This window comes from Carex rostrata, chromosome 33 (genome assembly GCF_964058835.1).
Source record: "Carex rostrata chromosome 33, lpCarRost1.2, whole genome shotgun sequence".
NCBI classification, from domain to species: domain Eukaryota; kingdom Viridiplantae; phylum Streptophyta; class Magnoliopsida; order Poales; family Cyperaceae; genus Carex; species Carex rostrata.
The window spans coordinates 176,008-190,254 of NC_135950.1; the positions used below are offsets into that span (position 1 = coordinate 176,008).

The following is a 14,247-nucleotide window of genomic DNA, read 5'->3' on the forward strand; positions in this document are numbered from 1 at the left end:
TTTTTGTTTGTTTTCGTTACCAACATACTGTCCTTACAAATCATTACAATATACATTCGAGGTTCCCTGATCAGAGATCAGAGATCAAAGCTCACGAGAAAAACACCAAAACCAAGAGCACCAGATAATTAATTCATCGATCTAAGACTTTTCGATCTGTGCATACCAGATCCCTGTGATCTTCACATCCTTTGGCACCTTTGCTCCGAGATCCGTGTCCGATGGCTGCAAGCTCTCGAACACACCGATCACCTCACCGGCATCCGGGCTGCTGTTTGTCACGCTCATGGTTATGTTTCCGTTTGAAGATTCAGTGCTCTTGATGTTCTCCTTTGACAAATCCTCCTCATCTCCTCTGCCTCCAGCCGGCAATGCAACTGCGTTGTCATAACCGGTGGACCCACCTCTTCCCTTTGGGTCCAAGAAAGAGGAGCCTCTGTAACTCGGCACCAAGAATTGACCGCTGAAGCTCTCGGGTTTTCCCGAGGCAACCAATTGCTTGATTGTAAAGAGGAAAGGCACACGCTCACCTCCCGGAAGCTGCACGGTCACGGCTGCGTAGTCAATGCCGTCTTTTTCTTCGAATTTGAGGGTACCATCAGAAGAGACCTCAAGTGGGCCCTCGATCTCGTCGAGTGTGTAGGTGAGACGGGTCATGAGCTTGGTGTTTTGGAACTCAGCAGGTGCGTTCTTGCTGACACTTTCAGCTTTCACTGTGAAGGAGGTTGGTTCAAGGCAGAGCTTCTTTATGTAGTACTTGCCTGGCTTGAACGCAAAACCGTCGACACCACCGGCAATTGTGGGGCACTGGTTCGCTGTGCCGGTTCCCTTTACCTCCATGTAGGTCTTGCTCTGGATCTCGTCGAAGGTCAGACGCTTGCCAACCTCTGCGTTTGCTCCCTGCCATCCAACTTCCAGTTAGAAGTGAAATAAAATACCAAAAAAAAAAAAAAAAACTAGAATATATTGGAAGGATGTGTTATATTGAAGCCTATGAATTCTGATATCTATGACTTTTAGCTCTATATTGACACAATTTATACAAGTAGAGCTATAATTTGATGCACACAACTTCAATTGAGATATAATTGGATCCAATTTGAATATTGCACTCACAATAAAAATGAAAAATGTTTTGGCTTAGAAAGATAATTTAACCCTTTAAATCAAAAATAGCATTCTAAATTATGCTGGAGTGTAACCCTTTAATAAAAAAATAAAATATAGTTTTTGTACCGAGACAACAAGAGCTGAGGTTGCGAGGGCGAAACCGGCAAGCTTGGCAGCATCACCGCACTTCTGTGCCAACTCACGCACATCCGACTGGAGCGAGCAGGAGACGCGAGCAGCAGACCTCAGTGATACCGACTGCACAACTGGGGCCCGGCTAGCAGAGCCGAGCTTGGTCGGCTGCATTAAAGTTGCAGCTGCTTGGAGAGATGCCATCTTTCAATTCTTACTTTCACCTCTCTCACACTGTCACACAAACTATACTTGTTGAGACTTGAGAGGGGTCTCTTTGAATGCTATCTATTATCTGATTGATATCTATGTGGTGGATAAGAGGATTGGATAAGGGAATTGATCTCATTGGTTGATTGGCGCTATGGTTAGAGTGTTAGTACTTGCCATGTGGCAAGATGATGTACCTCTCTCTGCTAGTCTATGGTGGAGATTTTACAAGGTGGGCCCAGCCAAAATTTAGGATCTGAAAGCTTCAAACCATGAACTAGTATTTGCTTGCCATGTCACCAGCGGCCCAACAATTGTAAATTTCTGTTCTAAATTTATATTTTGCCCTTATGGTCATGACAAATGTATAATAAAGCATTTTTATTATAATTGCTTTGTATGCTGTAGCATACATAATTGGAAATTAAAATATATTTTAAGTTCTATTATAAATGTAATTTATTGAAACATTTAATAGTATTTATAGATACATATAAGAGAGAATTAGGGTCCGTGTTCCTAATACAATTATTTTTTGCACCTGACAATTGACATGTATCTTATCCTGAGGTTTTATAGATTATGAAATTCTCGGCCTTCTAGATGTATTAGATTGGGCTAACAAAAGGAGAAATAAATATTATTTAGGCAAGGCCTCTAAAGATGGGCTGAAATGGGCCGTGGTAATATAGAAAAGGATAATCATCCTTCATTCCTAATATTTTCTTTCCTTAACAAGATTTAACTAAAAGTTCGAGGCTGTTTCTGCAACATCATTCATCTAAGGTAACATAATATTTATGCTTATATTTGAACCGTCAGATCAGAAACCTCACGAATATTGAAGAGTCCTGTGCTCTCATGGTTGATCGGACGGTCCAGATCTAAACATAAATATTCTGTTACCTCAGAGGAAATGGACTCGAGGTGTAGAGCCGTAGAGGAATTTAGCAACCGCGGAGCTCAGATAAAAAATATCTCACCGCTCTCAGGCTCTCGCCGCTCGCCAGTGAATCCACCAGCGGCCTGAGCTTAGAGAGAGAGAGAGAGAGATGGGAAGCACATCGCTACTGTCTCAACCGCAGCTGAGCAGTTGCTTTGGTCGGCGAGGCGATTCAGTTGGGGCAAGCCGCCGCTGCTTCTGCTCCGCCCGAGCGCAGCTGAGAAAAGCGGCCTCTGTTCCCGCTTCACTCAGTGTTGTCTCTAAATCTACCAAGAAGTCACGGTTTCTTTGCTTTGCTATCGAGGATGAAGGTGCCGGGTCTGCTCTTGAAGAAAGACCTCGTAAGTTCCTTGTTAATCTTGATGTTTGCAATGGTTTCTGAGACGTGTCATGTCCAAGGGTTTCTCGATTTTGTCAAATTAGTATCGGTTTGCTTCTTCCTGTGGGGGAAAGTGGGTGGATTCAGATCAAGAGTCACTGTTATACCGGATATCCATTGCTATTCCCTACCATCATAGCTATTACCATTTCAGAGCAAAAGCAATATTAAGTATATATTTTTCTTTGATTGAAGCGACTCTTGTGGATCCTTTCTAAGTTGTGGTAGGATGAGAAGTATAGAGCATGTGTTCCATTCGTTACTTTCCTGTAGTCTTGTACAAACTAAAATCACTTCCATATTTTTTTTGAAGCAAAAGTAAGGTTCAAATACAAGTATGAATTAGCCCATCGAAGAAAAGAAATATCAACCTTAGCCCTTGGAGGCTTTTACAATGGTGTTGCTTCCAATCAGAGACCAAAATTCAGTTAAAAGAACTTTTCATACGAGGTTTATGATCGCAACCTTGTTATTTTGTTTGTATGTTATGTGCATGCTTAACTTTGTAAATGAATGAAAAATCACAAAATGAACAAAGAATGAAACACTTTTCTAGTGAAAAAAAATGGTTGAAATTATGGTATAGTTAAACTTTTCTTTATTAGAGCTGTAATAAGTGGTTAACAATAATTTAATTGCAGCATGGTTGAAATTATGGAATAGTTGAGACTTTTCTTTGAGCTGAAATAAGTGGTTGATAATAATTCAATATCAGCTTGAAAGTTCTATTTCTTATGGCTAACTGTATTTCATATATTTTAGCTGTAAATGGCAGCTTGGAAGAAAGCATTAAGTCAGATCCTGATTTGGATTTGGAAAGCAGTGCATTGTACAATATCCTTTATCCCGGCAAGGAACTTCTCCCTGATGACAAAGAAATGAGCATATTTGACCACCTAGAGGAGCTTCGTCAGAGAATTTTTGTCTCAGTTTTGGCCGTAGGGGCTGCCATACTAGGTTGTTTTGCATTCTCCAAGCAGCTGATTTTTCTTCTAGAAGCACCTGTCAGTAACCAGGGAGTTAGGTTCTTGCAACTATCTCCTGGGGAATTTTTCTTCACAACACTTAAGGTGTCTTTTTGTATATTCCACCAAGAAATATACCATGCAGTTTGTCATCCTCTTTGGACCACCAAACCTTAAACTGATGGTAATTGTATAAACTCACTGGAGCACCTCATAGGGAACTTGTCCTTTGCTACCTTTGAATAGAGAGAAAAGTTTTTTGGTATAAATTTACCATCTCCGCCTTTTGTGAAATTTATGTTGAAGATGTATGCTTTGGGGAGAGCTGTGTGAGTTCTCGTACAGCAATCAGCTGTAAATAATTAATAGTTGGATTAGGTCTACTCTATCATCCCATTGTTGATGTTATCTAAAATAGATATTATCATATCACTACAGAATTCATATGCACTGAGAAACTTTAAAGTATCTGCATGCCACTTGAGCACTTGAAATATCACTCATGCTTCTTTTCCACTTAGTACTAAAAAATTTCAAATAGCTTCTCCTCTAAATTTTAGAGAAACTTGAGGGTGTGATAGTGCAACTTCTAAAATAGGGAAGCATGCTGTGTATAGTATATTTTTGAACTTTTGTAGGTTGGTTTACTTGCAAATGATATTTTTCTAGTTTGAGAAGGTATTTGGTATTTGTGAAATATGTAAAATTCTGCAAGGTGATATGTGAAATTGCTCCTAATAGACAGCATTTTTTTTTCAGGTCTCAGGCTATTGCGGGCTGCTTATTGGGAGTCCTATAATCCTATATGAGATTATCGCATTTGTACTGCCAGGCTTGACCAAGGATGAGAGGCGATTTCTGGGCCCAATAGTTATGGGCTCTTCTGTGCTTTTCTATGCTGGCATCGCTTTCTCCTACATAGTCCTGAGCCCGGCTGCATTGACCTTCTTTGTCAACTATGCTGAAGGGGCTGTCGAGTCAATTTGGTCAATCGATCAGTACTTTGAATTTATCCTCATTCTCATGTTCAGCACTGGTCTCTCTTTCCAGGTAACAATTAGGCTTCTTTAACAGGAACTTGGTTCGAGCCAAGTCAAATGGCAATTTACTATTAATTGTACTTCAAAAGGCTGTGTATAATATATTCCAAAGATCTTTTAGTCTTGACCCATTTAGCTCTTGAATTTTTGTTCAAGTAAATCCTGTCTCCAAATTATCTCAAAATTAGATACATAAAAAAGCAGCATCACCTTGTGTGTCTTCTGAACCACTATCTTTGTACCTCGCAACTTGATCTGTTGGATTAACCTATCTATTTTAGACAGGCCTGACAGATTGACAGGTTAGCATTACTTCATGATTTGGCAGGTCAGGTTAGGTCTGGGTCATCCTGGAAAGAGAGACCAGCACTTTGAGCCTATACAAGTTAGACACTGGTCAATCGATCAGTACTTTGAGCCTATATAAGTTAACACCTTTTCTTTTCAGGTCCCTGTGATACAACTCTTGTTGGGCCAAGTTGGTTTAGTGTCTAGCAACCAAATGCTTTCCATTTGGAGATATGTTGTGGTGGGTGCGGTGGTGGCTGCAGCTGTGCTCACACCTTCAACTGATCCCTTGACACAAATGTTGTTGGCTGGCCCACTTCTTGGTCTCTACTTGGGTGGAGCTTATATGGTGAAATTAACAGGACGTTAATTTTGAATTTGTAATCAATCGTATTTCGATACTGTGGGGCTTATTATTAGACTGGTTTTAGTAGCTCTATTTTTCGTGTTATTTTTACTGAATGTGTTAACTTTCTAAATGTAGAATATTCTTTGTTATAGAAGAAGATATAGCCGAAGGTGGAATTTTTTTTCTTTTTCCAGCTTATGGAAGCATACGTAAACTCAGTCGAATTATCCATGAACATGTCCTACAACTGAAGAACTGATTGATATTGGATTGCATGATATCTGGAATCGAATGTGTTGTGTTCTCTTGGAAAACAATCTCTTGGCGAATTTGAAAGCATAAAATATTCAGCACCAAGAAATCACCTCTTATTTAATCATTTGGTAATAAATTACAAAAACCTCACCAGTTTATCTTGTCGTCCAACTCGTGCCATACCGTATTTCTGCTAAAAAAGCAAGAAAACAATCTACCCAGCTCTTATTTAAACAATGACTGGTAAAAAAACAACCGATTGGTAAATCAGCATATATAGATTACAAGTTATTAAGCAAGACAACCTAGCCTCAATTTTTGTGCTGCATTCTGCCACTCTCTGCACCGGCATAAGGATCGATAATGACATTAACAACAGCTGGTTTTCTCGCACTAAAAGATTCAGATAGAGCAGATTTGAGCTCGTCAGGAGTACTGACACAATAGCCCTTGCCGCCAAAAGCTTCCATTAGGGTATGGTAAGCCGCACCGGGAACAAAGGAGGTTGGAGCTGGGTCATCCTTGTGGGGCCCAGTAACTTCCTCAGGGGTTCTTCTATCACCACCATAAACGCCACCATTGTTAAAGACTATGACCACAACCGGCAGCTGGTACCTCACGAGTGTCTGCAGAAATCAAATATTAAAATAAGAAATCAAAGTCTTCTTTTGTTTGATTTTTGTTGTTATGGTCTTTTATGAGTGGATTAAAACTCAACTACACATGACAAAGCTTTTGCCAAAATAAGAAAATGGAAGAGGTACAGTACAAATAAGGTCACAGTTCAGTAAAAGAAATGTGAAACTGCAAGCATGATCTTTAGTAACTATAGGGAAAAATGAAATGGTACCAGAATAGGTTTGAAATCACTCCTCCAATTCTCTAACCCCAAGTATCCATCAATCCCCAATCTTTTTTTCCCTTTTCTTATGTGGGTTATTTTGACAAATAGCAAAAGCAAGAGTGAGACTGGCACTATGCATAGCGCATATTGACCCGTACTTTGGATTAACAGTTCCATTTTTAAAGTCCAAACAGTTGATCTGAACCGTTCAACATAATCTCTAAATGTAAATGTTGCAAACTAACTATTACATTTTTTAGAATTTTTTAACTGTTTTTTTAGATAGTAGAAAATCACTTGATCTAAAGAATAGTAAAAAATTCTAAAAAATGTATTAGTTAGTTTGCAAGTACATTTACATTTAGAGATTATGTTGAATGGTTCAGATCAACTGTTTGGACTGTGAAAATGAATATATTAATCCATAGTACTAACTAATTCGCGCTATGTGTTACCATAGCCTCACTCCAAAAGCAGTTTAAAATTGTAATTGAACTTTCAGAAAGACCTAAAAGTGGACATACCTCAACCTCCATGGCACTAAACCCAAAACCTGAATCCCCTTCCACTGCAACAACTAATCTGTCAGGATCTGCTGTGGCGGCTGCAATACAATATCCCAAGCCAACCCCCATAGTGCCCCAAGTGCCGGCATCAAGCCTCGTCCTTGGTTCACGCTGCACCAGCACTGCCCTGCCTACATCCATTGTATTCGCTCCTTCTGACACTAATATCGGTGCAGGGCTCCCTTGTGCTGATATCGCATCCCTTATAATTTTCATTGGTGTGAAGAAATTGAACGGGACCACCTCTTTTGCCAGCTGTACATCCATCTTTGCCGCATTATCCATTGCCTTTTTTCTAATTGACTCAACCCAAGGGTGTGTTCTTCCCATGCAAAATGGGTCGTCCTTAATCTCTCTGTTTATCAAATCAAGAACCCTTTTTGCATCTCCCACCAACCCCACCTGAGGTTTTCTAAGCTCAATCTCCTCTTTAGAAACATCAACTAGAATAAATTTTACATCCTTGGACCATCTAGGTGCCTCACCAAAATGGAGGAGCCAGTTGAGCCTGGCACCAACAACAAGCGCTACGTCACACTTCCCAATGGCAAGAGACCGAGCAGCAGTAGCAGCAAGCTCATGCGTGTCAGGCAGTAGTCCTTTTCCCATTGGAGTTGGGAGGAAGGGGATCCCAGTTGTTTCGACCAACTTCGTTACCGCACCCTCTGCACGTGCATATGCCGCACCTTTGCCGAACACAATCAAGGGGCGTTGAGCATGCCGGAGAAGAGACACCGCTTTCTCGACTTGTGTGATTTCTGGATCTGGGATTTGAGGAGGTACTGGATTTGCCGCTTCAGAAAGGAGAGATGATGCTTCAGACTCAGAGATGGTTTGGTGGAGTACGTCAGTTGGGAGGTCGATGTAACAGCCACCAGGACGGCCAGCAACGGCAGTTGCAAGAGCAGTCTGAACTATACGAGGGATTTCAGAAATCGAGGTGACCTTCAAGGCTACCTTCACAAAGGGTTTTACAGCCGCAATTTGGTCTAGTTCCTACAAGATTGAATTGTAAAGTTGACCTGAATATAAAATTTTCCACCAAAAAGATGATAAGTCTTATGGATTGTTAACAACTTCACCGTGTATTATGAGAATTTTCATATTAGTCATTCAGATTTCATGGAATAAGGGTTTAGGATTTTTCATTTGAAAGAGAACAAAAACCTACCTGAAAATCGCCTTTACCAAAATCAGCCTGATCACAAGAACCCGAGATCATGATCATGGGCCAGGTATTGATCCAGGCATTTGACAGCCCAGCCAAGCCGTGAACACAGCCGGGCCCAGATACAGTGAGTAGCACCCCAGGTCGGCCAGTTAGGTAGCCGTAAGCTGAGGCAGCGTACCCAGCCGATTGCTCGTTGTGAAAAGCAATGAATCTCACTCCAGCTGCCACGGCACGGGTAGCCACGGCCGTGACAGGGATGCCGACCACGCCGAACATGTGGCTCACTCCCGCCGCGGCCAAGGCTCGCCCCGCCAGCGCGCTCCCGTCGACTAGAGCCGACGCGGTTGCGGTGAGTTTCTCCGTGTCGGTTTCGGTCGCCATGGACATGGAGTGATCACTGAGGTGATGTGTTGATTGAGTCCAGCTGCAGCTTCGTGAGGTTTCGCAGACTGATCACAGATGTCTGATGAGAGGATACGGATTCAACTTCAAGGGGTAGATTGATTAGTGCTCATACCTGTATTAATAGGAAGGGAAAATTAGTTAACTCCTTATTTTCCTTGAAAAAGAGAGCTCCGACAACGACAAGACCCGCTTTCTCTTTTTGCGTTCATTTTATTTTGGGGTTAATTTCTTATGTATCCTCAAAGAGTTCTTTAATTTCTTATTTACCCCTCAACTCTTAAATATATCTAATTTGTCTCTTAACTCTTAAAATTATTTCTTTTTTATCTACACAGTTAATTACTCTTTCTCAAACTATATTTTTTCCCATTGTACCCCTTGTGTGGTTTCTCTGATCAAAGCACATCTATCTGTTAACGAATTCAAATTCAAGTATCGAATAAAGCACATCTATCTCTAAGTATCTAATTTGCACAGCTTGGCCAATTGTTTTTATTGCACAGCTTATTTCCCATTTTCTAGCAACATCTTCTTATGTAATATATTCATCATATGGTGTGAGAGATGTGGAAAGTTATTTCAAGATACCAAGAAGAACCCGGTTACCTTGATACAGGAGATAGGCTAGCAACAAATTGTTTGAAAGAGGCACGGCAGGTACAATAATACCAGTGACAATCCTAAATTTTTTTTGGTACAGTAATTGGTACCAAGACCATCACGCTGGTACAGGAGGGCATGTTCAGTTGGTTGAATCAGAATCAATTAAGAAAAAGTCAACTGGTACCAGATCTCGTACAGCTACGCAAACAATATAGACTAGAACCGGGATTGGTACAAAAATGCAAGCAGTATCGAGTGGAACTTGAGAATAAAAGCAAATGATATACCGCACCATTGACTTGAGAACAAAAGCAAATGATATTAAACTCAAAAGTTTCCATTTAAATCAGCAAAAAATGCAAAAGAGATTGAATTGGGAAAATAAGATGTTCTGTCCATTGAGAAGCATGTGAATTTTGTTCACTTATTTAAACAGTGTAAATTAATAAATTATATTTTATTCGGTACTTAGAGAATTTGAATTCGTTAAGAGATAGATGTGCTTTGATCAGAGAAACCACACAAGGGTACAATGGGGAAAAATATATTTTGACAAAGAGTAATTAACTCAATGAGTAAAAAAGAAAGAATTTTAAGAGTCAAGAGACAAATTAGATATATTCAAGAGTTGAGGGGTAAATAAGAAATTAAAGAACTCTTTGAGGGTACATGAGAAATTAACCCTTTATTTTGCTATGAGAACACCTCCATTACTAACTCTTACCATGCTCTCTATTATTAATGGTCACTGTCAGTAGCGACCCACATATATCCAGATGTCAGTTAATTTTTCTTAGATTTAAATCTTTTATAGAAATAGAAGAGAGTTCAAATACTTCTATTTTTTTTTTGTGCCTCCATTATATTTTTATTTTCAAAATATTAACAACTCAAAATTTAAATCATAAATCTCAAAATAAAACCGTTAGATGTGATCTATGCTATTTATTTATGTGCTAAAAAAAATATCACATTTTGATTTTCTTTTTATGTGAATCAATTAGTTGAAAAATCAACATCTAGAAATTATTCACAGTATTTTTTTACAAGCTCTTGATGACAATCAAAACAAAGTTGAAATGTCATAATTTTTTACAAGTGCATAGATAAAATAATGTAGATTATATCCAACGGTTTTATTTTGACTATTAAGTTTTAAATTTTAAGTTATTAAAGTTTTTAAAAATGGAGGCACAAAAAATAGAGGCATTTGAACCCTCATAGAAATATATAGGTTGGGATCGAGTTTGTATTTTTCTTTAGATTTTTATTTTGCTTTTTCTTGAATTTTGATTTGTAATTTGGATTAAATTTTAAATTAAATTTAGAATAAATTCTTTGATAATTAGAATTAGAAGTTAGAGCATTGAAAATTAAGTCAAAATATTACAAATTATAAGTCATTGTTTTTTTATCGAGTATCCAATTAGCTAATAAATTTAAACCCGATTAGTTATTTAAATCCGATTCGCTATTTTTTTTTTTTTGGACACCTTCCTTCCATCTTGGCAAAAATTCTGAATCCGCTCCTCCTCTGATGACTGTGCTGGTGATAAAATTTTATTCTTAGAGTTTGATTCCTGCAATATTCAAAATAGTTGGTGGACAATGAAGGGAGTTGAGGCTTTTTCTAAGATTACGATCAATTTACAAAAAACTAAGCTTTTTTTCTTTCCAATGCTATGTTGGTCATTTCCCTATTAAATATTTAGGTTCCCTTGACAGATAAGAAATTGAAATCTTTTGAATGGTTTTTTTTATTAGATAATTTCATAAAAAAAAATACATAATTGGAAAGGAAAAATGATATCCATTGGTGATAGAATGGCTCTTAGTTATCAACTCTGTATCTGTCATTCCTTTTATATACTTAAAAAATTCTAAAACATATTGATAGATATAGAAGACAATTCTTGTATGTTCATTATAACTTTACTTTTTAAAATATTTCTTATCCAAAATTTATATCAGAATTTTTTTGAAATAAAAATGAGATAAAAATCTGTTGACTTTAAATATTCATTAAAAAATTCTAAATAATTCTCCAACTTGCAATCTCTCATGCAAAAATATTATTTTAGACACTGAATTATAATCTTATTCTCATTGAATTTAAATATTTACTCATCGAAACATCCATCCTTTTTGTATCTTCTCAATTAAATCAACATCAAGTATTTTAAAAAATAAATATTATACAAGAAAGTTTGATGGGTATTCACACAATATATGTTTTTTTTTTTTTTTTTTTTTTTTATATGTTTGAGTAGTTTATACTTATAGTTCTCAGTATCGTTATATTTTTAGGGACACTGATTTGGTCTCTAAACTTCTCAATTTTCAGAAAATTACCTACGATATTTTTATTTAAAATAGATACGAACTTTTGTATGAAATTATAAATTTATAATCAACCATAAAGATACATCGTTTTCATATCATAACATGTCCCTTGGAGCAAGATTGCTTGGGATTCTTTCTTCTTTTTAAGAAATTTAACTCTTGTGTCATCAGTGGTAATTCCAAACCTATGAAACATACTTCAAATGACAAGTTCAAAGAGCTAAACATGTTCTTCAAATTAAAATATACTTAGAAATTAAGTTTTACATATATTTTGAAAAAAAATTTGCTATTTTTAGAATTTTTAGCACTTTAGATTGACTGTTTGAATTTTAAAATCGCAAAAATAACTTATTTAGATATAGACCTCTATTCAAGCATTTGGACACTAGCCGGACATTACATAGCAAATTTATACCTTTTTACTTAATTTTGTATACAAATTAAACGTTAAAAGATTAATAAGTTTTTTTTACTTTATATTAAATTAATACAAACAATTATAAATTTAATATCTAAACTCAAAATTTAAATTACATAGGTGATTTAATTCATCCTTATCCTCTTCACTTCCTACGGCCTATGGGATAATTATATATAAAGTAAGGCTTGGGTGCTATTAATAGCTATGGATAGTACAAGGTTATTCGTGCTACTGCCTCAAACTTATCATGTGATTTGAAAAAAATTATCCATTACATTTGTCATGTGACTTGCAACGTGACTCATCTGCTTATACCACATGTACAACAATTTGGGATTTATTTTTAAATAGAATAAAATTCAATATTTTTAACAAAATATGTAATTGTGAATTCTACAAAAAAAAATCACTAATTTTGCAGATTGGTAGAGATACAAAGATGTTTACTCTACTGATTTGCTAGATCGGTGGAGTCATTTTATGATCCATCTATACAATCTGATCAGACTAAAATTGTGAATCGGTAAAACAAACATATTTGTGACTGTGAATCGGTATAGCTGTTTGTTATAAAAACAAATTAATAATGCTGATTCTGTTAAAATATTTAAAATTAATTATATTTAAAAAAATTTCACAATTTGGTGGTAGGTCCCAACGCAAACTTTGAACCCCCAACAACATCAAATATTCTATTGGGGCCCTTCTTGAGTCTTGATTGATTGCGAGTGGCGGCTAAACAATGCCACACCTCCCCTGGTTAGTAAATTGGTCACCGACTGACAGTCAAACTTTCGAAGACAATTTGGATTTGATTTCATAGAGCAAAATGATTGAATAAGAATCTAAATTGAGAGGGATGCGTCGGTAAGGTGTGTAGCTACACATAGGGGTGTTTATTGGTCCGAATTAGTTGATTTTGAACCGAATCGAATTAGTTTGAATTAAATAGTTTGATCTTTTTTATTTAATGGTTCGGTTTGATTTATTTTTTAAAATTGAATTATAACTTCGGTTCGGTTTAATTTTTTTCAAAACCAAGATAATTGGACTGACTGAACTTTTATATTATGAATTTGGTCTGGACCGTCCCGATTTATTTCTTAATCAATTGATTTAAACAGTTCAATTTATTTCTTAATATACTTCAGTTTATTATAAATCAATTGATTAAATAAAAAAATTAATATATTTCGGTTTGAATTGAACAAATCGAACAAACTGAAATAAAAATTTTAGTTCGGTTCGATTTGATTTGATTTGATTTTTGAAACCGAATTATAACTTTGATTTTCCTAATTCAGTTCGGATTCAACCAAATCGAACTTATGAACACCCCTAGCCACAGACTGGAAAAAGAATGAGGCTCATGATTCCATAAGTTTATTTTCGAGTGAATCAAACTTGATCAGTTACACAATTACACTTTCAAGCGCCTTACTCCCACACTTGCCCAATAATACATTGTGTTTTGGTGTTTAATTGCAATACTCGATCAACTCTTCGGAAAGGGGAATTTTTAGTGTTTGTCAACCAAATTTAGTGCTCTGATGTTTAATCAGTGCATTAAACTTCACAAATATGTTGAAGTTCGTTCAGCATCCAATTTTGTTATTGGAATGGAAAATGCTGTTTTTTTTTAATTCTTTATTATTATATTTGAGTCCATAACTACAAACATATAATCTTTTTTCGGATAAATGTGAAAGATCAAATCACCTAATTATTTAATATTTGTAAGAGATCTTTAACCGGTAACCTCTCATTCAGAGGGTCAGAGGTGGATTTATGTATAGCCTTAGCTAGGGTGTTTAGTCACTCCAATAACGTCAAAAATTTAATCATGTATATAATTTTTTTTTTTTAAAAGTTTTTATATAGTTCAGCTCCTGCCGTAAATTCTCACATGTGTGATTGTACTCTAGTGTGGTTAGGATTCCAATTTATTATTACTAAGACATGAGTTCAAGTTCCGTACATACGCATTTAAAATTTTAATCATGTTATTTAAATTTTCTAGTTCTGTCGTACGAAAGACAAAATATTTGTCACTAAGAATAGATAATAAATGGTTCTCAATAGTTAGATAAAGCAAGTCAACCACATACACTCAATGCCTCAATGGGTTTTCATGCATCGAACTTTCCGTAATTTGATGATTAGAGCGAAAACACAAGCACATTGTGCATGGTACCAATTCCATTTCTATCGCATGGCCAG

The 14,247-nt window shown here is 36.6% G+C and overlaps 3 protein-coding genes across 3 annotated transcripts; 1 reads left to right on the forward strand and 2 right to left on the reverse strand.

Annotated features, from left to right (window-relative positions):
• LOC144548408 (oxygen-evolving enhancer protein 1, chloroplastic-like) lies at nt 1-1,641 on the reverse strand. Its single transcript, XM_078297067.1, has 2 exons — nt 1,237-1,641; nt 1-900 (listed from the first exon to the last, which is right to left on the reverse strand). The coding sequence occupies exons 1-2, from the start codon at nt 1,444-1,446 to the stop codon at nt 142-144; spliced, it is 969 nt and encodes a 322-aa protein (XP_078153193.1). The 5' UTR covers nt 1,447-1,641; the 3' UTR covers nt 1-141.
• A 735-nt stretch (nt 1,642-2,376) lies between these two features.
• On the forward strand, nt 2,377-5,592 carry APG2 (Sec-independent periplasmic protein translocase). Its single transcript, XM_078297069.1, has 4 exons — nt 2,377-2,736; nt 3,537-3,844; nt 4,499-4,789; nt 5,228-5,592. Exons 1-4 carry the CDS (start codon nt 2,505-2,507, stop codon nt 5,435-5,437), a joined length of 1,041 nt encoding a protein of 346 aa, XP_078153195.1. The 5' UTR covers nt 2,377-2,504; the 3' UTR covers nt 5,438-5,592.
• Nucleotides 5,593-5,762: 170 nt separating this feature from the next.
• LOC144548409 (Thiamine pyrophosphate dependent pyruvate decarboxylase family protein) lies at nt 5,763-8,860 on the reverse strand. Its single transcript, XM_078297068.1, has 3 exons — nt 8,253-8,860; nt 7,040-8,077; nt 5,763-6,297 (listed from the first exon to the last, which is right to left on the reverse strand). Exons 1-3 carry the CDS (start codon nt 8,637-8,639, stop codon nt 5,983-5,985), a joined length of 1,740 nt encoding a protein of 579 aa, XP_078153194.1. The 5' UTR covers nt 8,640-8,860; the 3' UTR covers nt 5,763-5,982.
• Nucleotides 8,861-14,247: the final 5,387 nt, after the last annotated feature.

What these genes read in the sequence shown, in the direction of transcription:
- LOC144548408 (XM_078297067.1), bottom strand. Translation starts at nt 1,446, where the DNA reads ATGGCATCTCTCCAAGCAGCTGCAACTTTAATGCAGCCGACCAAGCTC. An exon ending in CCTCAGCTCTTGTTGTCTCG is followed by an intron (nt 901 to 1,236) that starts GTACAAAAACTA and finishes GTTGGATGGCAG; the next exon opens with GGAGCAAACGCAGAGGTTGG.
- LOC144548409 (XM_078297068.1), bottom strand. Translation starts at nt 8,639, where the DNA reads ATGTCCATGGCGACCGAAACCGACACGGAGAAACTCACCGCAACCGCG. An exon ending in TTGGTAAAGGCGATTTTCAG is followed by an intron (nt 8,078 to 8,252) that starts GTAGGTTTTTGT and finishes TCAATCTTGTAG; the next exon opens with GAACTAGACCAAATTGCGGC. An exon ending in TTAGTGCCATGGAGGTTGAG is followed by an intron (nt 6,298 to 7,039) that starts GTATGTCCACTT and finishes TGATTTCTGCAG; the next exon opens with ACACTCGTGAGGTACCAGCT.
- APG2 (XM_078297069.1), top strand. Translation starts at nt 2,505, where the DNA reads ATGGGAAGCACATCGCTACTGTCTCAACCGCAGCTGAGCAGTTGCTTT. An exon ending in TGCTCTTGAAGAAAGACCTC is followed by an intron (nt 2,737 to 3,536) that starts GTAAGTTCCTTG and finishes CATATATTTTAG; the next exon opens with CTGTAAATGGCAGCTTGGAA. An exon ending in TTTTCTTCACAACACTTAAG is followed by an intron (nt 3,845 to 4,498) that starts GTGTCTTTTTGT and finishes TTTTTTTTTCAG; the next exon opens with GTCTCAGGCTATTGCGGGCT.